Here is a 26,549-nt window from a genome sequence, read left to right as displayed (position 1 = left end):
CACGCTGCTATGGCCTGGAACCCCGGCGGTGGACGTGGCTCTTGGGCAGACCGAATCCCTGGAGGAAGAGGCACCCGGTTTTAGGCAGCTTCCCCTCAGTCACGTGGCCTTCCACTGAGACTTTTGTTTTCTGCTTTCTATGAGGCATTCCTGGTTGGTCCAAGATTCTGGGGAATTATTCACAGATTGCAACTTACTCTGCCTTCTGTTTCTATAATAAAACACCACAGATTGAGAAATTAGAAAATAAAGTCCATATTTGGGCTCCCCTCCTGGTGAGATTCCTCCTGCTGCTTTATAGTCAAGAGTCAGGGAAGAAAACCCACTTTCTACCATAATACGCTCTGACAAGACAAACCTTCTGCGAGGATGCACTCACCCTGTGAGGAGGGCATGAATCCCCCCGCGGGGTGGGGCCACTCCCACATCTCTCCCACTAGGCCCCCCTAACATTCTATTCCTTTTGTGAGTAGAACTGATGCCCCTAGCTGCGTTACACTGCTGGACAAATAGAAATGTTTTGAGGTCTAATTTGGCTCCTTCCTAAGTGTTTAATTAAACATATTTGTTTTACTGAATTTCATATAATTTATTTAATTTTCCCAGTTATTCTCCAACAAATTATATTTGGATGTTGAAAAACTATATGCTTTTTAGGGAAACCACTAAATCACCCTGCTTAATACATTTGACATATAAGAACACGCTGCCCGTGTTATTGTACTTGTAGTATCGCTGTCATTCACACTATTGAGAGATGCAGATTTTATCAGTGCACAAAGAGATAAGCCCAAAGAAGCGCACGCTGATGTACTAATTCCATTGGTGAATGGGAGGTTGTAAAATTCTAGGTATCATGTAGGGTACTGTTCTGCCAAGAAACTGAATTCTATCAATAGCCCTTTTTCAAACGATTTTCTGCACCGTTATTAGTTCTTCACTAAACATGTTACCCTTTAGGGAATCTTGGGAAAAGCGTTTTTTCTTTGTTTGTCACACTGAGGATTGAACCAAGTGCTTTTACTCTGAGTTACATCAGCAGCCCCCTCACTGTCTTTTGTGTTTTTTAGTTTTAAACAGGTTCTCACTGAGTCATTAAGTTACGCTGGCTGGACTTTATTCTCCTGCCTCAGCCTTCCAGAGTGCGCTGGGATTAAAGATGTGCATTTTGAAAATGTTTCTGATTGTCAAAATGACACTGGCGTGGCAGGAGGATGAAGGCTTTCCCCGTGTGAGCCGATCCCTTCAGGCATTGCTCCTCTGCAGACACCAGCTGTGCTTGTTCTAAGGCGTAGGATGGCCAATGACCATCTCAGCCCTGATTTAGAGATTCTTATTATTCTTCCTGAAACGTTCTTCCTGATATAAAGATGAATTCTTATAAAATTGTCCCATCTTGGTTTTTCTTCCCTGAAATCTCTAACTACTTGGAGCAAGGACTTAAAAAAGAAAGAGGGTGGATCTAGCTTTCAAAATGTTTTCTAAGTCTAAATGCCAAGTTTTATGTTGAATTCTACATAATGATTATCTCACTATGAACTCTTTATTCCCAAATTAGATTTATCAATGTTATAAGTCTTCAGAAGTATTTTCTCATTTTGGTGATTATAAAACTGAAGTCAAGAGGAAACTTGGTTTTGATGTCTGTTAAACATATATTCTAATGTAAAATTTTCTGTTTAAGCAATTCACAAGGAAAAAATTGAGAAAAAAGAAAAAACAGAAGCAAAGACAAAAGGTAACTTCTTTTATTATTTCCTTACTTAAATTATTTTTCCTTCAATAGATTACATTTTGTGTAAAGATATTTGTAGGCATTTGCATAGCAATGAAATTTAATATGTAAAAAATGACAAAACTGAGTAGGTAAAACCACAGATCATGTCAAAACAGGAGAGGAAATCAAGAGCTTTGTTGTACATGATTGGCTGAATTTTGGTCTCTGTGATCTGGCCCTTAGCGTCATCCTTACTGTTTGGTACATACCATGACAAAAGAATTTCTTACAGAGAATGGAGCTTCATCTAAAAATAAGGAGATTTTCCAGGATTATCCAGGTGGGCTTAATGTATTCTCACAAAGTATTTAAAAACAGGATCAAAAGAAAAGGAAGATCTGAAGCGTAAGGACTTGGGCTGCATAAAAATGCAGGAACAACATGGAACGCGAGAAAGAAATGACTCCTACATCCATGTGGAAGGAGTGTAGAAACCGATTCTTCCACAGATTCTGCTGAGAAATGCAGCTTGTTGACAGCTTGCTTTTACCTTGTGAAACCTCAGCAAAGAGCTGGGTTGGATCCTACTGAACTAGCACTTTTGAGTCTTAGAAACTGGGAGAAAATAAATGGGTGTTGCTTTGACCAGCCAAGTTTATGATAATTTGTAACCATAGCAACAGGAAACAACATCTTATCTTTTTATCATGTTTGCAAGTTGCATTTGAGTTTTGGAATTGCAAGTTCAAAAATTCTTTCACAGATATATCTTGATCAATATTTTAAGATTTCGAACTCCAAAAATACCTTGGTAACTTGTCTTCTCTCTCGCAATCCCAATCACTTAGAATATGGCTGTAAGATTACGTAGTTTGAAAGATTAAGTAAACCTGATTTTTCTGTCATACATTTGTCTGCCATTTATTAAATGATGGAGACATCTGGATTTTAACTGATACTCCAATCTTATCCTCTAAATGTAAATGTCTTCCTCATATTTTAAAATGTACATTGTATGTGATCAGTACACTTTAGATATCTTAACCTAGCATGTTCAAATAATTTGAAAATTCAGTGATTATTCAACAATATAAAATGTTAGACATTTGAAGCATATGTATTTTAAATTAAATTTTACCACAAGAAAACCAAATATTTTATTGAAGTTAAAATGGATGAATTGTAAAATGAGGTTTCTGGGAAGGTAACATCAATTTCATCAGAAGACTAAATTTATATTTAATGCAATCTTATTTTATCTAGGTCTCTCCTATTACATAGACATAGGTACAACTTGTATGCATATATGTGTATTTGTGAATACATATACATATGAAATCTAAATGCTGGCAGAGGTGTTATCAGTTGTATAAATTACTTACCAAGTAATCTGTTACCATAACAGATGATGTATCTGAACCCCAGAGAAAACAAAGAAGTTGGCATGATCCTATAACTAGTATATAATTGCATTACACTAAAAAGTTTAGGTGACTTAACTGTAAATCAAGTATTCTTTTCAGACAAATAAGGCTTCAAGCATGATTTCTTCATTCAGTCAGTGCATGCTGAATATTGTCTTAGTTATTTACCGCTAGCTAAAACATCACCATAGACTTTGAAATGTAAGTCACAGTGCATCATATCTGACAGTGTCTGTGAGTCAAGAATCTGGATGTGATTAGTTCATTCCTCTGCTTCACAGTTTCTCAGTCAGCCTCAACCATGCCAGGGCTGTGGTGTCATTTGAAAGCTCAGCCAGGGAATAGCCACTTCCAAGGCCATGCACATGGCTGCAGGCAAGGTCCGGTTCTCAATAGCTGTGTGAGTGAGGCCTCAGCCCCTGCCTGTGCATCTCCTTGGCATGATAGCTGGCTTCATTCCTCCTACAGAAGAGAGAAGAAGCAGGCGTGATGGAGATCAGGGTCTCGTGCTGAGGGTTCATGGTTCTCTCACCTAATCCCTCTGCCATATACTGTTGTTCACGGACAGTTTCTTTCTCTGTTCAAACCACGGTCTGCTCGAGGCCCGTGATGGCTAGACTCTCAGAACTTCTTCCTACAAAGCAGCAGGCCCTTACTAGTCTACCCTGGTCCATGTGTCCAACTTCACACATTCATTCTAAACATTTCTATTTATACATGTCATGCATATATTACTGTACACATGGACCAAGATAGGGAAAATTTACTCTTTGATCAAAATAGCTAATTGCAAATACTGTATACTTAATCTTTTTTTCTGAAAAAAAATGCACTGTACTAGACACAACGGTGATGCAAAAGTGGATAATAGAATTCTTATTTACAAGTTGCTTGGAACCTGGTAGGGAAGACAGAGAGATGGACAGTGATCTGTATTTCTAGATATACAGTAGAGAACAAAATGCCAGCTCTAATCAAAGTGAAGGCCCAGAAAAGCTGAGGGGAAAGAACGGTGAATTCCATTGTCAGAACCGTTTATTGCATGAAGTGAGTATTACGGCATTTAGATATATCAAAGACTTGGAGAATGGAGACCCTGCCGTTTGACACTGTTTGGCATGTAGATGATATCTGAGATGGGGAAACAGGATGTCAGGTAGTGGAGAAAGAAATCTTGGGAAGGACTCTGTGAGGGGAGAGAGGATGAACGCAGGATTTGCAGGGTTTTCAACACTACAGAAGCATCATTCCGATGTTATCAGTATTTTCCTGATCTTTGAAGCTCCATCAGCTCACCATGAGATTAAGCCAAGCAGGTTCTCTGGATGGGTTGTTCTGGGTGGTATATGTCTGAGTTGTATGATCTGAGATGTCTTTGGTCACCGCAGCAGAACTTTCTCTCCATTTGGACAGTAATGAACATCTCCCTGTGAGGTTCCAAAATGATGTCAATTGGAAGTCGTCCTCAGACAGCTACTTTTCTCTTCAGTCACAGAAATGTATGTGTCTGATGTAGCAAAGGGCAGAAATAAGGAAAGGACACTGAGGAATGGTTTAAAGGCAGTGGAAGAAAATCCCCTTAGTGTGATCACAGAGTCATTGGAGGTTGATGAGGTGGGTAATCGTTGTATGAGACTTCTACGACTGCACGGTGTGCGTAGCACAGAGCCCCTCCTTGAAAACTCTCAACACACCTCACCTTTGGGAAAGCCCTTAGTGAGGAAACTGGTGGTGGCTCAAATTTTATTTCACTGTAGGAGTAACTTCTGACCCCTAATGCAGTAGCCTCTCTCTGGACAGTCTGTGAGTAACAGTACCTTAGCCCGGTCCATTCAGTACAGGGTCTCAGATGATTCTGGGCTTGCACGACTGCTGGGATCAGAAGTGGTTACTATTATTCTTCACTCCATGGCCCAAGCCAACGTTATCTGGTGTAGTCTGCACCAAAGTTGAGAAACTGGACCATAGTATCCTCATGAAATCCTTTAACATGAGTCTCAGTAAAAGGTACCCACTGTATTGGCAAGTTTCATGGGGGATTACAGTACTGCGGAAGGCCTTTGGTGGGGTCTAGTCCTTACAAATGCAGTGATATGGTCATTCCTTCAAAAACACACTGCTCAGTAGGCTCCTTGGGGCGGACACTTTCCCATGAGCATGCTTGTGCACCCATCCTCCGCATATCACAGAAGTCTCTTCCGGGCCGGGCTAAGTTCCTGACCACCTGTAACTTAAAAAAGGTCAAACAAAATCAGTGCTTCCCTGTACAAATTAAGAAAGAGGAAAGTAGATTCATGGAGGTGGGAGAGGAAGAGACAGGCGGGCTGGGAGGGCGGAAGGCGTGAAGGAGTAGGTGCAGTATGGATATGCATTAGCTCCCCAAGGCAAATGTAACTATTATGTATCACAAGCATATGCCAATTAAAAAGTTAAATATTTGATGAAAAAATGAAGAAAAAGACATGTTTGTCAGACAAGGTCTAAGTCTAACATAATATTGCATAAACTACATGAAACTGATAATTTATTTCATAGGTGGTACTTTTATAACTTTTCTTTCTTTCCTCTTTTTAAAATTGGGTTGAAGGACAATTATAGAAGAAATGCACGTAAGGAGAAGTAAGCCAGTGTTTCTTGACTCTGTACAGATGACAAGAAAGCAAAGACTAAAGAGAAGACCGAGGAGAAGCCGAAAAAGGAGGTGAAAGGCACGAAGCAGGAGAAGGTGAAGCAAACAGCAGCAAAGGTGAAAGAGGTGCAGAAAACCCCACCGAAAGCGAAGGGGAAGGACGGCAAGGAGCCTGCGGCTGCGCGGGAACAGGATCAGAAAGGTAAACACTTTCAGGAGGAGGCGGCCAGAGGAGCTAAGAGGATATCGGGCAAGAAGCAGATGCTGTGAAATTGAAACCTGAAAAAGACCGAGTCAGACTTCAAACGTGGGTCAGAGATTGACGCAAGTAAACATGCCTGACCGGAAGCGTGATCAGTGGAGAATTAATATGTATTTATAGAAACACTAAAACGTGTTCACATAGGTAAAGATATATTCTGAAGTATTTTTCAAATGGGGTTTGAATTATCATCTGGAGCTATTTAAAAGTCGGTGGTAACTGTTGAGAATTCTGGAGGAAGCGAATTTTCCCAAAGAGGTGGAATAACAAGGGAACCGCTGTGGCTGTCGTGCTGTTGGAACAAAAGCAGTCCAGAAAAAAGTGACAGCAACTCTCAGGGTGTTTGTTCAGGAGTCTGTGTTCAAATCCCAGAGAATAAATATCCAAAAAAGTCTTGTATGACTTCTATATGCCTCTACAGGAGCCTATTATTTAGAATATACATCAAATTATTAAATTAATTTAATAACATTCTTACTAAAAGTTAAAATTCATTTAATTTAATAACAAGTTATAGAAAAATGAGCTTCAAGGCTCGGTGACAGTTTTCACCGGCAAAATTGGTGAGTTCAAAACGCTACACAGGACACATGCTCCTCCGCAGCAGGAGAGATGTCAAACATATCCCGTGTCCAGAACATGGCACTGGGATGGATGTGGAATAGAATCCACGGAAGGTGCCCTTAGCGGGGTGTTCTGAGGGGTCACTGAGCGACTTTGTGTCTCACCCCTCTGGAGCTTGCTGGTTCTGCTCTTCGCTAAGACCACCCCGAGTCCCGGTGGACACCCTGCAACTGTCCACCCAGAACATGAGTCAGTCTGTGCACACAGCTCCTGTAAATAATGTTTTGTAACGCTGTTGCAGAATAAAATTTCCTGTAACTCTGGTTGCAATTGAATCATCTTATTAGTGGGCCAAAGTCAAGGAATTGGCTTCTATGAGATCTTACATTAAAACATTTTAATCCATTATTACTGAGTCAGCCATGTGGGTAGTGAAACTGACCGTTTTTCCTCACTGTAAGGTCCATGATATAAAATTTGTAATCTACTTTTTGTATTTTATTATTATTTATTTGTAGTTTTATCTTTTTCCTCAAATTAACAATATTTGTAAACTTTGACACGCAGTAATATTGTAAACTTGGATTCATATAAAAAAGATATTTTTAAATACAAATTTTAAAAGGGAGAAAGAAAAGAGGAAAGAGCCTTTGCTTCCTTTTGGTGATTTACAAACTATAATTTAGGTGATTTACATTTATCTCAATCTAACACTTTATGAGTGAATTCAAATTTTAGAGCATTAAGTTTTTATTCCATTTTCAAGATAATTATATAGTCTTGAAAATTTAAAAATTAGTTATCTCTTTAAAGTATGTCATATTTGGAGTAGTTTGTGTAGAAAAAGGACACAGTAAAGAAATTAAAAATTACTTTGAATGGAATATTTTATTATAATAGAAAATAGGAAAATTACTCTTATGATTCACTATTATGTTTTTTTATCATAAAGTACTTTGCATTTTAGATTACCCTTTAAAGAAGAAAATAATCACATGAAACCAGTTAAAACACACTAAGTATAGTGTAAATTTTTCATCTCCAAATACAGCATATAAAAATGTGTGCCAGTTATACAGAGGAATATCAAAATATTTGATAAATATAACAATAAACATATTTTAGGCTTTTATTGTTAGTAATTTTGGGGCATCCAGGACAAATTTTATTGATAAAGGCATATCACCTGGACACTTTCAAATAATATTTATTTTCCAGATCACAAATAGTACATTTTATTGCTATCCATAATTAAATTTGTAATGATAGCATTATATTACCATTCCATTTTCAATTTTGTTTTTATTTCTACGTGAAAACTGTTTATCTATTAAAAACATTCAAATGTCACATAGAGTTATACACAAATGTATAAATATGATTTTATCAGCTAAGCAAATGCTATTATTAAATAAGTGCTCCCTGTTAAGAAGAGCTACCATCAATTAAGTACTGTACCATTAGTTTAAGTCACAAAAACTTAACTGATAATGACTGGTCAGACATAAACATATAAATTTTCTTCTAAGAAAAGATTTGAGAGCATTTCTTAATTTTAAAAATTATCATATGATATTTTAAATAAGCAAGATAAAGGTATGGTGTTTTTAAAAGGTATGGGGTGGTTTTGAGCTTGAGATTCTTGCATTCATGACTTAGTAAAATAGATTTAATTCTTTGGTCAAGGAAATATTTATTTGCTTAGCTTCAGTGATCTAATGAATTTGAAGTATTCTATTCATGTAGATTTGTAAGTAGTTCATCTAAACAAATAGGTCTTTCATTCATTTGTAGACCTACATGAGATACATGGATTAATAATTATTTAATAGACAGTAAATATATAAATATTTTCAGCATTGAGAATAAGATGTATATTTATGTACATCCTACCGTAAATCTACACATACTAATATATCACATAATCAAGCATATGTGGACCAATTGTAAACTATTCCTCCTGTGGTCAGAAGCTTTGGCATGAACAGACATTGCTTCCTCCTTTCTGGTAGTTTCTGGAAAGTCTGTGGGAAAGGCAAAGACAATCCCAGCCAGTACACAATTGCTCATTTTTTTCTTTCCTTGCTTTTTTCCTTAACACTTATTTATACTTTTGTGACAGGCAGAGAAAGTGTGAGCATCATCCTTAGAACACCAGGCGTGTACCCCATCCTCAGTAGCAATTATTTTTTATGACTCCTTCCTGTTGACATTCTGGGCCCAGGACACATTTCCCTAAGCTGCCACTCCATGACACATGGGCACAGCAGCAGCTGAGTGACACCTGTTCCCTGGTCCCTGAGGATCAGGAAAGAGAGATATGAACAGCATGGATCATCCTGAAAGAGTGCTTATTTAGGAAAAAAAAAAAAAAACTTGGAAGTGATGACCACACAGGCAATTAGCTTATTAAAATTCTTGTTCCCTAACTCTGGGAATTAGACTGATGAGGCAGTTCAGGCTTTTTTAGCAAAACTCTCCTGCTTCATTATTTGAGGTGGGTTTAAAGAAGAATTTCTAGAAAACAAGTCTTCCAAAATCAGGAAGGCTTGACTTTGTCCCATCTTTAGGCAGGTGAAGCAGACTCTGGAGACTGCCTGATGCCTACCTTCCTCGAACTGCTACTCATTGTTGAGTTATACCCTCGTGACAGCTGGGGATGGGCATCCTAACCTAAAATAGCTCAGCTTTCATAGTTGAAAGCATTTTTAAACATTCCTCTCAGATACCTTGGTGACATCACTATGCAGGATCACAGGATTACTTACCAGAACCACATCGTTTAAAGCCCTGAAAGATTTTCCAGATTGAAAAAAGTTCTTTGAATCCACACAGGTTTGCTTGTACAAGTTAGATGCTCAATGGACTGTTGGTGCCTTAATTAAATGAATGACTTTTGGAGCCACAAATTATTAGTATAATAAATATAAGCACAGTCCTTAAGAAAAAACTAGTAATTATAAAGGTTTTGCTATATTTTGACTATTCAGCTGAAGAGGAAACAGAAGTGTAATTTTAGCTAATTCAGTACTGTCAATTCCATCCATTCTGTCACCCCGTCACAACCAGGGCACAGAACAATGTTTTATTTGGGGGGTTTTGTAATTTTAATTAGGTTTGAATTTTAACCTTCAGACATGTATAAAAACAGACTTGCTCACTGAAAGTGTGAGAATCATCCTTGGAACACCAGACATGTACCCCATCCTCAGCAGCAATTAGTTTTTAAAGCTAAATTAGTTTTTAAAGCTACATGTATAAAAACAGACAACCTCACTCGCTGCCCCAGAAGGCTATAGTGTTACTGGAAATCACTGTGGAAAGAAGTGAGGGTTCTACCTCAGTGATTGTAGTGGAACTGGGTGTATCGGAGAGTCTGTTAAAAATGCATATTCCTAACCTGCAGATCCGTGGCCTTAAAAATTTTCTGGATGACAGATTCCATACACCTGCGTTTTGACAGACTTTTCTTTTCTGATGTTCAGTCGCCACTTAAGAGGTACTCCTGAGTTATATGAAGGACAAACCTAAAAGAACAATCACTTACGGTATTGAAGCAAAGTGGAAAGGCTGACAGTGTCCCATTGGTCCAATTCATTTTCATTTAAGAATAATGTCCTTTCCGTCTTGTTTTGTCTTAGAACAAAATCACCCACTCTAAAGGCAAATCTTACCCAGCAAAGAGCAATCTACTGCATTAGGCTTCCTCTTCCTCCACAACACAGCAGAGCACAGCACACTCAGGTCCTGGGATCTGAAACTGTACCTATGACTGCAGTGCTCGAAAAAGCAAGTAGATTCACGGATTCATCTGTGGATGAACATTCGCTCCTCTCCCTCCCCAGCTCACATGCGGGAAAATGCATTCTATTTCAACAATCAAACTGCACATACATTTTGAGAGTTTATGGGTTTTGCCTTACATTGAGGTGTAATGAAAATGATATTTTTTTGATCTAGTGCAATAATTACTTGGTTTTCCAACAATCTGGCATAATTCCATAATAAAATTGATTTAAAAGATGCTAATATTTTAAGAGTAAAACATACAAAAATCCTGGAATGTGTATGTATATAGTAACATGTGCTGTTATGTCTTGTTTGATATACATATTTTGAAGCAATTAAATTATGTACTGTTGTATAAAGTCAATAAAATTTCTTTGTCCTAAAGATGCCTTTGGGTTTGGTGGATTAATAAGATGTCTATTTTAGGGATATGAAAATATAAATAACACTGCAAACTATGGTAAAACTTAAGAGAATCTTCTAAGAGTCTTTATCAATGGAATCTTTATCATTGAAGACCACAGGCAAGTTGTGTGAGACTTTGAAGTTCAGTATAAGGTCTTTAATTTAAAGGAAAAATTACCCAACTCTTGAAATTATTTTTGACAGTGTCTGCCCCAAATGTTTACTACAGAATATGCTTTTAAAAATTTTCCTCATCAGCCATAGACTAGTCAAAAATCATAAAATTATCCTACGAAGATTACTCAGTTAATTAGCTTACTGATGATATAATTTGCTATTAGTCTGTTTTTCCTGATTTACCTTTCAACTAAATGGATTTCTATGCAGAGGGCCCCAAACAGACCATGGAAGGGTTTGCACTCCTGAAGTTCTTTAGAAAACACTCTGCAGGGGCTGGGGATTTAGCTCAGCGGCAAAAGTGCCTGCCTGGCAAGCACAAGGTCGTGAGTTTGGTTCCCGGTACCGGAGAAAAAACCAAAAAAATAAAAATAAAAATAAAAATTAAAATTAAAAAAAAAAAAAACACTCTGCAATTTCACTTACCTAGTAGAGGCGCTAAAAGTGAATGGTAAACTCTTCCAAGTTGGAATAATTTTCCTTCATAAAGCTAGTTTCACTATTATAAGTCTATAAGGAGAGAAATTAAAACGATTGTCTAATATGATGACTTTTGTAGCAAATTTGATGAAAAATGTTCTGACTTTTAAAATCAACCATGATAATGTTATCTGCACTAGTCTAGTTCAACACTTAGAGTTACTTCTGTGTGGAATAACTGAAGCATTATATTTATTACGTCCTCCTTGTATATTCATGTGAGTGAAAATTATTACTTCGCAGAAAATGTGTAGTATGCAAAATAGAAGTGTGCTATTTTGTGTTTTGTAAACCATTTCAACATAGAAAAAAGAGAACAGCTGATGACACTTTTTCATTGCTTTTTTTTCTTTCTACTCTGTCAGATCAGTATGCATTCTGTCGATATATGATTGACATGTTTGTCCATGGGGATTTAAAACCAGGTATTCCAAACAGTTCTTGTAATTGTCTGTTTTAACAGTCTTTGTTGGCTTTTTCTATGTACTAAATGGTATTTTCATTTTGAAAATTTGCATAATGCATGTGCAGAGTGTAAAGCCAATAAAAAGCAGAAATAATAACTGGCATGAAGGTCTTTCATTTTACTCTCAGTCATTGCATGGCCTATTGCAAATGAAGTCAGCCGAAAGCTAAAACATGCTAATATCTTTATATGTAAAAATGCTAATATCTTTAATAATATCTTGGAGCAAAGCAATAAATCATCTTGGTGTATTCTTGGTAGAAGCAGAAAAAAGATCTAGGACAATGGACGTATTCTTCCCATCTGAGTAGTGAGCAAAATCCAAATTTAAATCTATCTCATTTCAAATGCTTCATTTCCGTCCCCAAAGATTTTGATTTTCTCATCTGCGTATGCTCTTTGGTGACTTCAGAATGCCGGTGGTGGAGGTACTCTTCCCCGGAGTTGGCCATCCACACAGCGGGAAGGGTTCTTAGTTGAAGTAATTAGTCTGATTGCTTGCCCTGTGCCTTTTGCAGAGTTAAAAAGATGAAGGAACTCGTTTCCACATTTGGGGAAACATTTCTACAAAGGTGGTGTCATTAAGGCAGGGGTTGGCTTACATTAGAGCACTGACGCTTTTTATTGAGAGAAAATCATATTTTGCTTCTTTCACTGTCTATTGGAAGTCCTTCTGAAATATAGAATTGTATTTGTGTATGTATTGATAAATAGGCAGATCATGTCTGAAGCAAATATATGATACATCTAGACCTTAGAAACTGAAGATATCATCAGAAACTTAGCTCTCTGGAAATCTTAATGTCAGTAACTTCTGTGAGATAGTATCCTCTTCCTCCTCCTCCTCCTCCTCCTCCTTTTCTCCTCCTCTTCTCCTGCTACCTGTCCTCCTTCGCCCTTTTTTCTACTACATTTTTATTGAGTTGACACTGGAAATGAAGAAACTAAGATTAAAATTATAGTATCTGACCTGATGGAATTGGTCACGCTCAATATTTACATACAGTAACATAAATTATGTGCAGTAAAACTACATAGAGGTACTGAAGAAGATCATAATGTAATAGAAAATAAAGAGCATTGAACACAAACACAGACATGATTCCTAACATTACCTCTTTCTAATATGAGACCTGAAGCAAACCACCAAACTCCAGTCATCTGCCAGCACTTACATATAAAACAGAGGTCACAGGAGCGACCTGACCTTTCTGACAAAGAACCTAGCAGGCATACAACTAAGTGTCCTTATAAATTTCCTTGTAATTCACTACTTCCACAATAGTCTGTCTGGATAAGTGGTCCAGGCAAGGATAGCTCACCATTAATGATGTAAGATGCATGTGCACCACAAGTTCAATTTGAGCATAGGTGTGTCGTCCATTTTGCTTAGCTGTGGTAGTTTAAGAAAGTCATACTCTCTGTGCATTATTTTTCATGATAAGCTGACTGATGATGTGCAATCTACATTACCACTGAGCATGAAACGATTAATGACTAATATACATTGTGCTGTTTACATTCTATTAGTTTTTAAATTTCATTATTTAAGAAAAATAGTGTGTTGTTTGTGCCACTGAAATTATTCATAGAATTTAGTTATTGCTTGTAAAATATACCTCCTAAGATAAGGAGAACCATGCAGCGTGAAATCTAGCTTAGGATATGAGCTGTTTAACAGTCACAATTACCAACTGATTCTGTCTGAAAAATGAAATAGCTGAAGATCAAAAGTATAAAAACCATCTGTGCAGGAATTATGGAGAATTTCACTGATGGCAACACAGAGTGCCCTTCTTGAGACATATGAGGACATACTGTAAAAAATCATGGACTTAGAGCTGGGAGTTTAACTCCGTAGTAAGGCAGTGCCTTGTATGTTCAAGGCCCAGAAGACTAAGCACAGATTCAAATCTACAGCTCCATAGAATATTGCAACTCCTGAAAATAATTTGCAGTTATAGAAAGTTAGTTATTTCATACCAATTATTGATTTGTCGGTTTCTGTAATTTATTTCACCCTTCTACATGCATTATTTTGAAAGTTTAAGAAACGAAAGTGTGTTCACACAGGTATTGCTTGTCCATGTGCAACAAGGGAATTGGGGGATGGAGGAGGTTTCGTGAATAATGTTTCATAGATATACCAAAGGGACGCTCACAAGCATTATCCCTGCCAGTGGGGCAGTACATATAGTGCAGTGACAAAGCACCAGCGATGATGTGCAGTTCCAAAAATAAGGAGTGATAGACACAGATTTAATCTGGGAGTCTAGAGAAAACGCGGGTGATAAGACCTTGAGTGTGACTAACAATTAGAGAATAAAACAATCCCTGCCAAGTTTACTGCTCTGCGCGCTTCCACTATTTATACAACATTTGTGCTTCCATCTGCTTCTATTTGGGACTAGTGGAACACCTGTTAGTGTTTAGATGGAGTTCATTATTAATTACTGGTAATGAGTTTTTAAAACTAGCATTGATTTTCCCCTGCGGGACTAAGTAATTCCCTGGTAGAATATTGTCACACTCTCAGAAGCGGCCCAAATTAGTTCATTTGGAGAATAAAATACTTGCAAGATATCATTTAAAGTTTTAGCTAACTCTTAGTCTATAAAGCTGAAGTTGAATTAAATTGTTCCTTCTGACTCTCTATAGTGAATAAAGAAAATGCAATACATAATGGTCAGTGACAGTCCACACTCAATTATAGATATACCTTAATAAGTAAAATTGTAAGGATGAGATCATTTTGTTGTACCTAATTACAAGTCTCTGGTACTTCCTTACTTTCCATTAAATTGCAGTAATAAGAAACTTCCATTTAAATCTACAAAGTGAATATGTGTTACCAAGCCTTCTCTATGGGCAGCTAGAGAAGACATATAGCTACATTCAAACAACAGTTTTTTAGAATTACGATGGACAGAGAAGTTCTTCTGTCAATAGAAATAGAACTCTGTTTGCCCTCTCATGGCTGAACGATCTCCCCTGCTACCCCTTGGCAAGGTGTCAGTGTTGGAGATCATGTCTGAAACAGCCCTTCTTGAATGGGGTGGGAGGCAGCCCCCGTCCTCTGGTGGCTTTTGTAGAGCTGATAACCCCACTTTTCCCTTAGGAATTCAAATTGTTGATTTTTCTAATGAGAAAATTAAAACTGACCAATACAGACATACTTTGGAAAACTGAGACTCAATTTGGGATGCTGTGTTTGGGTTTTGTTCAATTTTGTTTGATTTTGTTTAGAAAGTGATTGTACAGATAGTTAAAGTGCAATTCCTTGTGTTGATATCCTAGTGATTCCAATTTGTTCTTCAATATTTTATGGATATGCACATTTTTCTTAAGCAACAGTCATCCCGGTAGTTTCATTCATTTTATTGATTCTTTGAAAGAAATGTCACAATCTGGTTTCTCGGTCTATATTCCCTCTTCATCCACTTCTCCCTGGACTAGGGAATTGCATAGACTTTCCCACAGTGTAATCCAAGTTAAAGAAGAGACGGATTTCTATAAATGAGCAATCGCATTGCTCCCAGACCTCCTATACTTAGTATAGATAATGAAACCAATTTAAACTCAGAATGAGGATCAGGGGTAGTATACTTTGGGTTAGTAATTTTAACACTTTCTTCCCAGCTTTCATCTTTGTAACTGTTATAATTAAAGTATAGTTAAAGTTTATCCCTTAGCAGTTTCCCCGCCCTTGCAGTTCTGTAACTCTCTGACTTATACTTGAACCACACATTTATGTTAAGGTAATTTATTCCATTTTCTGTGTCATTTATTTTCCTAAAATTGAGGGTACTCACCTACCAAAATCTCTTCTGAGCATAATAAGCTATTCTTTGCCAGCCTATATTCCAGTTCAATGAGTTTTAAGTCCACAGTTCCAAAAACCAGCAAGGAGTTACTGGCTTCATTTTATTAAGATCCTTTCCTTGAACTTCAGTGATACTCAGCTCCATTCCCGGCTTGATCCTGCTCAGAAGAGGTCAAATGTAGTTGCAGTTTAGTCATTGTTATTAAATGGTTTAACCTAATGTGTTTCACCTTGCTGTGTTAGAGAAAGCCTGGTAAAATTCAGGCTTTCTTTATCCTTTTCCAAAAAGTCTTGCTCCAAGGTAAATGATTGTCTCTGAAAAGCCTCACTTTAATTCCACTGAACATGTAATTATTTTTATACAACAAAAGCTTTGGAAGTTACCATGTTTAATCAAAAGAGTATTTGTTGAGCTACCTTAGTCAGCTGTTAGTGGAGAGATAAGACACAAATAATTGCACAACAAGTGATAGCCTGATAAGTATGCAGGGGGGACTCAGAAAACATACTGTTAACTTCAGCATACCAGGAACAGTTATTACTACCTACAATATAGTCTTTTAAATGATTTTAAATCATTTTATAGTTTACAAGAGTCAGAGTGAAGTGATAGTGAAAACTTTGATGAGAATTTAAGCGTAGTAAACTACATATTTATTTTATATAGTTTCTGGTTTTAACAGTACTCTATCATCTGTCTGCTATCTATCTATCTATCTATCTATCTATCTATCATCTAATGCAATAGTGTAAATTTTGAAATCTCTAATGGCAAGGACTTTGTTAAAAAGAAAAAGTCATCATCTTCTTTCTATATTAGCAAAATGTCTCCATTTTTATGTTTAAAAACAATTAGAATGAAAAATATAATCCAGTCTGTGATTTACATGTTGCCTATTTCCTCCCGATACCTGCTTTGAACTTTAACATTTATGCCCTTAAAAAGCATAAATTTTGGAACACTGACTTCAGACCGGAGGACTGTTCTAACATGCTGTTTTAGTAGAATGGGATGGCTCAGGCTCTTGTCACAAAACACAGCACAGTGAAGTCTGCCTTGCTACAGAGCTGACTGCATGAAAATACCATATTTTCTTTTTATCTTTTTATATGTATTATTTATTCATTGATGCTTGGAGTTGAGAAAATTCATTGTCATCTGATGACTCAAGCTGAGATCTCAGTTGTAGAATCAATTTCAATTTCTGTCTAATCATTAGCGTCTAGCTCGTTGCTATGTCTTTTCGCATTCATTTTTTGATTCATCTAATAATTGTGCAGTATCTTCCTCTGTCATTTTTTAGGGCAGTTGTGGATGGAAAATCAAATTCTGAATTTAAAACTAAAAATAGGCTGAAAAGGCAGTGCCCATCTTTCTTTTCTATCTTCCTCAGTGATGATGGAGCACTTTAGTCCGGACAGTCAGAAACCTGCATGAAGCAGGCACAGCAAGAAGTATTTTATGACTGCCCCTTTCCTCCAGAGAATTCCATCATTATAATGGTTTCTTATTATTTTGGTCTTAGTTATTATTGGTAAAAAGTGATAAATAATGATAAAATAACTACTAAATTGATGAAAATGTTCAATATGTAAGAAAAATATGATCATAGGGATACCATAATGTGCCTTGAATCTTTAAAATTCTCCATTGATGCCACATAACAATTACAAGATATAATGGACTTCATTCCATTTTAAAAATAAGAAAATTGGCTTTGTTCCTTAGAAGACATTTAAGGAAAAAATAGCAAGTCAAGAAGTATTAGTCTTCACAAATAGTGAAAATAGCTAAAATAAATGAATAAATAAATTCTCAATGAAACTAACGGACCTTGATAGCATACCGAGAACTAAGGCAGACCATGTCAACTAGGCAGATCAGGAAAGCTACGTTTGAAATCCTGTGCTTGTTTGAAGTTTTTTGAATCTCAGTTTCTTTATAAAATTCATTTTTAGGGTTGTTTAAATGATAAATGAAGTAATATACACATATTACCTCATTTTCTACTTTCTCTTTTACTGTAAAAGATAACTGCACAATGGCGTTATTTCTATAAGTGTCATAGTTATCTGTCATTATTTCTTATCAGTGACATACTTACAAATGAATATCAAAGATCTTCCTGAATACCTAAAATTTAAAATGGACCTCCGAACAGTGGTTGGAAATGTCTGTGTGGAAATTGGCAAAAAAGGCATACTATGCTGAAGTCATATTAAGACCCAGAATCACAAATTTTTGAACTGAATCAATTTCAATTTCAGCCTAATCATTAACATCTAACCTTAACCCTTTGTTATTACCAAGTGTTGAAAACTTAATCTCTGCTCGGCTTTTGAAATATCCTGTGTAATGTGAATAAAGCCTTCACAAGTGTATATTATCATGCTTGTCATAGGTGAAATAATTAAGGTACAAAGAGTTGAAGTGATTTGTCTGGTCTCCCAAGGTGGCATACATAGGTTTCAAACCCAGGCCTATATTTTTCTAAATCCTTAGAATTAACACCAGGTCTATCCTCCAGACATACACAGAGTGATTGAAAAATATAGTGAATACTTAATAGCTAAAAGCTATAACCAAGACACATTGCCATTAATTCCCTACAAGTACTGCTCCTCTTTTGAACACACTTATCCCATTATTCTTCCTACCTTCTGAAGCAGTTCTGCAAGTGCTCTTTCTTGAGTGTTTTTAGGAGATATGACCAAAACTACAGTGAGTGCTGATGCTGATTTCCAGGCAATAAAGACAGGATCATAGACATACTACATGTGTTCTCATCTGTCTACCTTATTCGTGAGATCAAATGCTGTGTGACTTCAGACTTTTCTCCAAAGTCCAAATGACCATAAAAGGTAAAAATTTTGAATGACTCAGTACATCAGGGAAGCTATGGCAGTGCATCCGAGGATGAAAAGCACTTCCAAGATTGCTTCAGAAAGTGGCAAGAACAACTCAAAGCAAGTGGGGATATTTTGAGGGCGATTAATGACAATATGTTTTTATTGTAATTTTTTTAATTTAAAAACTATTTTTTGATCCCATCTCTTAGGGCTCTGCAGGGATTTCACTTTGGTTGGTCCTCAGGGAAGCTTGAAAAGAGAAATAATTGGAATTATTGCACAAGGTGGTTTAAAGGGAATGGAACTTAAGAAGGGTCTGAGGAAGAGAAGAAAAGCTTGTATTTAGATTAGATGGAAAGAAATGATTTTTAGGTATATCATAGAGCTAAAATCATGGGACTGATATCGACTAAAGGAAAAGAAAGCAAAGGGGTATTTGGAGTTTGTTGGACTGAAAAGAATGCCATGAGTAGGTAGTGTTGGGATAAAGTGAAATCAGAGTGCAGAGGGCAAGGAAGTAGGAAATGTGGTACCTAACACCGATCCTTAAAGGCACTGATAGTACCAGATACAAAGGGGAATCTGCGAGGATCTCAATCCCAACACCTGTGTGTAGCTCCTGCTCAGTGCTACCAGTCATTACAGTTATTTTCATGAACTTTATCTCATTTAATTCTCATATCAAACTTGCTGGAAAAAGTCATTTAGCCAGCCAGGTGAGGTGTGGTGGTGCACACCTGTAATCCCAGCACTCAGCACTCAGGAGGCTGAGGCAGGAGGATCACCACAAGTTTGAGGCCAGCCCGGGCTGCATAGTGAGTTCAAGACCAGCCTGAATTACATAGCAAGACCCTGTCTCAGCCCACCCAAAATAAATAAGTAAAAAAAAAAATTTTTTTTTAAAAAAGAAGTTAACCAAATGTAGAACTTTAATGAGAAGTCAGAGGTAGCAGAGTAAGTAAAGTAAATCCGAACACACGTAGTGTATAGCTTCTGGCTGCTGGTGGATAATGGAAAAGGTTCAAAGTAAGAATCAAATCCCAGATGTTATACGTTTTGGGTGAACCATATGGGTCATTCCTGCTGTCAGGGAAGGCGATGTGGATCCACAGAAGTCGAGTGATGGATAACATTTGCCTAACGGCCTTGGAATGCAGAGAAAATGAACAGGGTCATGGAAGTACATGTGAAATGGATACATTTACGAGTCAGTGAAGGTGTTAGACTGACAGCCCATAAACTAAGATTGGAAAACACCAGAAAATCAGAAACGATCTATTTTTGACAACAGATAATAGGACCATTGTTCACTCAGATATAATGATATTTGCTATGAAAAAGAATCTTTGGAAGATTTAAATTGAACAGTGCTGGCAAAATGGCTTCTCATGGAGCATGGTGATTGGAGCTTTTGCTTGTGGAACTGGCAATGGGAGAGGAATTTTGTGCTATGGCAAATGCTGTTGCTTCTAAAACATAGTTTTGAAGAAAGGAAAGATAGATTTTAGGACACCGGTATTCATGGATTGGCAATGGGAACTATACATAAGTGACTTAAGAAATTAATCATGCAACCATGGATACCACCAACCACCTTCTCCGTTTAAGGGCAGAAACTTCACTGAGGTCTACACTTAAGTAAGAACCAACAAGGACATGTGGAGAAGTATCTGTGAAAAACAACATAGTAAAAAAAGTGCTAGAACTGTACCTGTTCGTAACCTAAGAGAAGGAATACCTTCCTTTCCTTCTGGGGTCGAGTTTGCTGTTCCTTGGTTTCCTCCCAGTTTTATTCTGGACCATCATCCAGTGCAGAACATGCGGAGGAGGCAGAGCACAGCTCACAGGCACAGCGCATGTGCTCCTGTGTAGGCCCTGCCACTTGCTTGAAATATGACTTTGTCAAGTTGCTCGGTCTTGTTCAGCCTCTCCTTCCTCCTCTGTAACATTAGGCTGTGAGAAGGGTTCTCAGAACAGATGAGTTGAATGTTCAATGTGCATTTCCAGCTCACGGCTCTCTGAGCTTTGGCTTTCCTTTAGGACTGAAATCTACAGATTGTGGCAAGTAAGGGTGTAAGAGCAAGGAGACATCTTTCATTAGTGCCACAGAAACAACAAAAGAAACCAGACAGATTATGCCCTGTTTGATTTCTTACATCTCTACAGTTACAGTGTGGCTTACATTTTTCACAAACCTATGCAATTGGCCCTATGGAAGGTTACAAAATATTATATTATATACTTGATTTACATAATCTTAAAATGTGATGTTTTAATACAGAACATCATACCAAATGCCTCAAATAGTCTTTACAGGATTAACTCTTTGTATTTGAAGGGACAGGGAGAATGAAATAAAAATGTCAGTATAATTGAATAAAAACGATCAGCTAAGTAACAATTTTTGCAATATAATGAATGTGTTCACTAGTACTGTAAAATCAGATTTTCTTTTTTATATATGTATTTTACTTAACACATAAACATATACATATTTAATGTACCATGTGATGTTTCAATACATGTATACACTGTGTACCATTCAAATTAGGATATGCAGTCTAGGTCCTTAAGCTTTATTAATTCTTTGTTCTAAGAACATTCAGAATATTCTAGCTTTTGAGATATATATTCCATTACCATTATCTATAATCATTCTACTCCTCTAGGGAACATTTGTCCTGTCTAATTGTAACTAAGTACACTAACTACCGGAGTTCTTAAAATGTGATGAATATACACAATGAAAGAAACACTATTCACATTTGCATTTTTATGAGTAAAAATGTTTTAGGTCTCCAAATAAAAGTAAATTTTCACTGACCCTACCGTAAATAACACAACTCAACAGTGGTAAGAGAGAAAATGGAAAAACACCTCCAAGAGAACCTGAGATGTTATGAGACATCGAGATATGCAATATTTATCAAAAAGTGAACTCTTTCAGAAGGCATCCTTGGGTTCATTATGTGTGTTGCAATTTAAGTCACTTCTCAGATGTCCTGCAGTCTGGAGTACGGACCTTCCTCTTACTCTGCTATGAACTAAAACCCAGGACTTAGGGTTCCCCAGGTACCCAGAAATGACACACTAGTATTACAACACATTAAGCGAACTACAGAAAGATTTCAGAAGCAAATGAGAGAAAAGATTGTTAGAGCCGTGGAATAGGGAGGAAGGCAAAGAATGAAGTAGAACAAAGTAGAGTGGCTATTTCCGTAAAAGGAGTTAAATGAAGAAAAAATGCAAATGAAGGAAAGCAAGTTTATCAACTTTTCTGACACATTTTCTTCACCTATAAAATGGAATACACAGACATTACAGAGTTAAGATATGGCTTCAATCATGCACTTCCACATACATTTAAAACACACTATTCACAAGCATAATATGTCCTACTTAGTGGCCGTGGTATTTCCCAGACAGAGCAAAATTGTGGTTTCCTTTTCTGCCATGGCCTTTATCTCTCTGATATAATTATCATATGTTATTGTACATCTCTTTCTAGCAAGTTTTTTTTTCCTACCCTTTACACACTTTCAGGAAACATTTACCTTTAGATCCTCCATCTCTTACCTTGCCAGAAACGTGATATGGTCATTGAATTAAGCTCTTGATGTACAGTATTTATCTGAGTGACAAAACCGATGTTTAACTCAGTATAGCCTCTTTGTTCATTAGTAGAAATAATCTTGTTATTTAAAAAGATGACAGGGGGGCTGGGGATTTAGCTCAGCGGCAAAAGCGCCTGCCTGGCAAGCGCAAGGTCGTGAGTTCGGTTCCCGGTACCGGAGAAAAACCAAAAAAAAAAAAAAAAAAATTAAAAAATTAAAAATAAAAAGACGACAGGTTTCCAAGCATTGCAAATAACCCTCTCTACAGATTGCACGGGACTTATCAGTCGTATCTCTGGAGACAGAAGCTCAGAAGTAACAAAAACTTGTTGTATGCCTTCATCAGTAAACTGCAGGCTGCATATAGAGTTAAGCTAAAAGGAAAGGGAAAACAAGAGAAAATGTTCATTTAATTATGGGCTTGCGTAGCTCACCATCCCCCCCACACCCCCGTGAGAGTTGCCTTCGGATTACTTGAAGTGTGTGAAAGCCATCTGAGGTGTCATGTTTGTCTAAATCAATCTGGAATGTACACAGAAACGGACGCAGTGCTTCTGAGCGGATGCTGCCCACTGTTGTTCTGTTCTCTCTTTCAGCGTCAGGACAAAGGGGCAAAGGCTGATGTGGGGCTCCTCTCCCTTTAGTGATCTTCATGTCTTCTCTTGCTTTGTGCCCAGAACAGCCAAGCAAATACATGCAGCCCTAAGCGTTCATCTTTCTCACCTTCTCAGGATTTTTCCTCCAGATTTCCAAAAAGGCGTTCCTTTCTGTGGGGATGGCTTTGCTGGGAGGGGACTTATGCTAAAGTGTCCTTTTTGTCCAGACCGTGTGCGTCTGCTGTCAGGTAAGAAGAAATTCCCTTCAGGTAACCTGCCGAGACTCCTCAGGACCTGTTCTAAAATAGCCTGAAAAGGAGCAAATAATGTAGCATAATTCGAGTTGCTGCATGAGAAGCAAGGAAAATTAAGGTTTAATCAAAGAATTATTCAACTAATTAGGTGTTATTTGTTAATGTGTCAAGTCTTGTAATAATCTTATCTTTCATCTTATATGGAAAAGTGAGAGTTTCAAAAGAATTCTAGTAATTTAGGGGGCTGGGGATTTAGCTCAGCAGCACAGCGCCTGCCCAGCAGGCGCAAGGTCATGAATTAGATCCCTGGTACTGCAAAAAAAAAAGCAAAAGAAAGAAAAAAAAAATTCTAGTAATTTATGAGAATATATTCACCTAGTGTTGCTTCAAGGTTCATTTGTGTAGCCTTACATGCAGTGGATAAAAAAAAAATTGAAAATCTAAGGCTCATTCTAACCGTTCAAATAGATTCATAGCTCTTACCCCTTTTCTTAAGAGGCCCTTGTTTTAAATCTAGAAATGGTAAATAAGCCCCAGAAGTGTTTTGATATAACTGCTTTTAGAATAGGCATAGTTAACAAACAGATATTTTTCTTCCATGGCTTTCTCTTGTATAAGATCTTTCTGTTGGTAGAAGATGATAATTGCAATGAATTTTCTAAGACTGTCAGTAGTGTCACCGGTTGTAGACTCTAACCAGTTATTCAGTATTTGTGGGTAATTTTAGGACTTCTATATAGCCTCATATATTTTAGATTTTTAAAATCTTCTATATTAAGACATAAAGAATAATGATATTCCCACATGGTAGTAATAATTATGTTATTTTTAAAAGCCACTTATTTTGCCTGTTTCAACCTTATAGTATGATGTGTTCGGTCATCCTAGTAATCGGTCTCCCCGCAGTCCCTGGATCTCTAGTATATGCCCGACGCTGATGACCATAGCACCAGCTTCAAAGCAGAAGGAGGTAACAGTCCAACTAGAGCTTATGACAAAACAATAGTGAGCAGCATAAAGCATTTGAGGCAGAACAAGGAAAAGAGCCACTCATTTAGTGCTGTGTCGTCTGATACAGAACATACTTGCTACAAAAGTCCTGAGAGGAGAGGAGTAAGCGGCTCGGACAGGCTTCCCCACGGCTTGTTCTGTGAGTGGCAGGAATCGTCAGCTTTACTGTGTTTGCTGCTAACTGCAACACTAGCTCCGTATTTCTTCCTATTGGGGTGGTTGATTTTTTATACAGGAGGAAACGATAGTTATAAAACTGGAATGCTTTTAAAATGATTAAAACCAGGTGAGAAATTAACACAAGGGAAAAGTGAGCAAAACATTACTCCATATTGATGTGGCCTACATCACTATGTTCTCTTTCAAATTAGATCCCGCTTTGCTTTAGTTTCGACCTTGACCACACTTACTCGTTTACAAGCTGCCTCAGAACTGTCCACTGCTGTCTCCTGTGCAGTATTTCTTTTTTGCAATTGATACTCTGGCTTCCTGAGGGAAGAAGTATCACCCACAAATGACTTTTCATTGTTATTGCCCAGTGTTCACTTAATCAGCACTTGCTTAGTAAACAAGACTGCTTTTAACGTTGGACATGTTGTAAATTGAATGAAAATAGACATGAGAAAAATACCCCAGTGTCATAGCAAAGCACCCTGTGAAAAACAAACAGTTGAGTTAATATTCTCCCCTATGATGGCAGCATAAGATAGAAACCTTTTCTATTTTTTATAATTCATGGAAAGATTGTATTAATAATGATTTCCTCCCAGAGTGATATGGTTTTTATATCATTATAAAAAGTCTCCTGGCAGACGGTCAATGAACAGTGCTCACTGCTTTAAATGACAAAGTAACATCAATTGTACACAATTTAAAGCAGAAAGAGAAATTGGCTCACTTCCAAAGGGGTCATTCGTATGAGGAGACTACATTTGTGAATTTAATTATAGCATTAAGCCTATTAAATTATAATTATTGTTATATTCTCCTTTCGTTCTTGAACTGTGAAATAGTCAGGTTATGTCACATGTCTGTTGTTGAAGAGATGTAAAGTTTTCATCATTTTTATTAAAACATCCTGTAGAAAATTCTCTGCTAACACAAAGCTTCAAGATATTCTTCTCCCCTTGAGGTAAGCCCTAACACTAGGAGGTTCCTTTCTAATTGGCTCTCTGGTTCTGCTTTAGTCCCTCAGCTGTCTTTGAATCGCTGAGAGTATAGAATATTTGCATTTTCTGTGTCAGAGACAAAATTTTTCTGCAGGTGAGGACAAAAGAGAAAGTAGATTTGCAACTGTCTTCCCATCCTTTGGCCAAACCCCAGGTGCTATGGAAATAGCTTAATGCAGTGTTTAAAACCGAGCAAATGATTTCATTTTATAAGAATAAGATCCTTTTATAAAGAGAAGCAACCCCATTTCTTCAAAGATGCTGTCACTATTTTTAAAAAATTATCCCCTTCATTTGATGATAATAAGAAAGGAAGTTTACAAAGAGCTTTGCTTTGAATGATAAAAGTACAGTTGAAGAGAAACTCAGGGAATCATCCAGACCTTAATCTACATCCGTCCTCGGGAAATGAGGACAGAGGTGAGACGGGGTACTGAGTGCTGCTGTAGGCCAGGCACTGTGCTGAACTCTGCATGGACCCAAGTGTTTAAGTCTTAGAAATCTGTGCTAAGCAGTTGATTACTTCAGAGATCAAGGAATTCTACTCGGGGGAACTTCTAGAATATGCTCACATGGCTGCATGTTACCTGCACAATTTATGGAAAATGACAAGTACAATTTTTAGCAAGAGAGGGGGATCAGTGCCATTTAGGATTTTTCCCCTTGCTTTTTCTTCACTGAGTATCCTAAGTGGTATAGTTTAAAACAAATGCATAGTCTCTGTCTTCTCTACTTTGCATTTGACATGTACAGCTAAGTCTCACTATCGTGGCTGCCAAAGGAAGCCAGTAGCTCACTGTCAGAGCTGCTGCTGTCGCGTGGTGAGTCAGAGGCCTCTGACTGACACAGAAACTTTGAGCAGAGAGACTGTGATTCCTCCCCCTTGAGCACACATTACTTGTCGCCTGAATTTGGGAAGCAATTTTGAGTTTAAGTTGTTTTTACATTCTCTGGGTATCCATGAAGCTAACCTAGGCCTGATAAACTGTCACCAGCACCATGGTTGGACGTTTCAACTTCATTCTTAACGGCTCGAGTGACGACGCATCATGAAGGAGGACAGGGAGGGAATTTATCTACAAAGGTTATTGGTGGGTCTTGAAGTTACTGCAAATGAAAACAACAGGTTCTAGTAGTTTGGGAATTGATGTAGCAATCAACAGTGCCAGCTGCTCTCTGTCAACAGTTTCTCTGGTGGAATCTTGAAGTCAAGCAACCAGAAATGATAGGAGACAGAAGGAGGCATTATTTACTCTCCACGCTTTGATAGTTTACAAAAATGTCAAGCCTCCTTGTAAGAAGTGAAGTTGTTCTTCTAA

At 37.4% G+C, this 26,549-nt stretch overlaps 1 protein-coding gene and 1 long non-coding RNA gene across 2 annotated transcripts in view; one reads left to right on the top strand and one right to left on the bottom strand.

The window, feature by feature from the left end:
- Positions 1 to 26,549, top strand: part of Trdn (triadin) — a 302,783-nt gene that overhangs the window by 104,472 nt on the left and 171,762 nt on the right. The window contains exons 7-9 of the mRNA XM_005389153.2: positions 1,685 to 1,738; positions 5,790 to 5,972; positions 11,813 to 11,872. Of these exons, the coding sequence (XP_005389210.2) occupies positions 1,685 to 1,738; positions 5,790 to 5,972; positions 11,813 to 11,872 (297 nt within the window). The remainder of the gene's footprint in view (positions 1 to 1,684; positions 1,739 to 5,789; positions 5,973 to 11,812; positions 11,873 to 26,549) is intronic.
- LOC102028229 lies at positions 1,733 to 22,358 on the bottom strand. The gene is made up of 2 exons (XR_261763.2): positions 20,298 to 22,358; positions 1,733 to 5,365 (listed from the first exon to the last, which is right to left on the bottom strand). It is a non-coding gene; the product is annotated as an uncharacterized LOC102028229 (long non-coding RNA).

The sequence above is a fragment of the Chinchilla lanigera genome, unplaced genomic scaffold, assembly GCF_000276665.1.
Source record: "Chinchilla lanigera isolate Chin_1 unplaced genomic scaffold, ChiLan1.0 scaffold00035, whole genome shotgun sequence".
NCBI lineage: Eukaryota > Metazoa > Chordata > Mammalia > Rodentia > Chinchillidae > Chinchilla > Chinchilla lanigera.
This window is presented reverse-complemented; position numbering and strand designations above follow the sequence as displayed.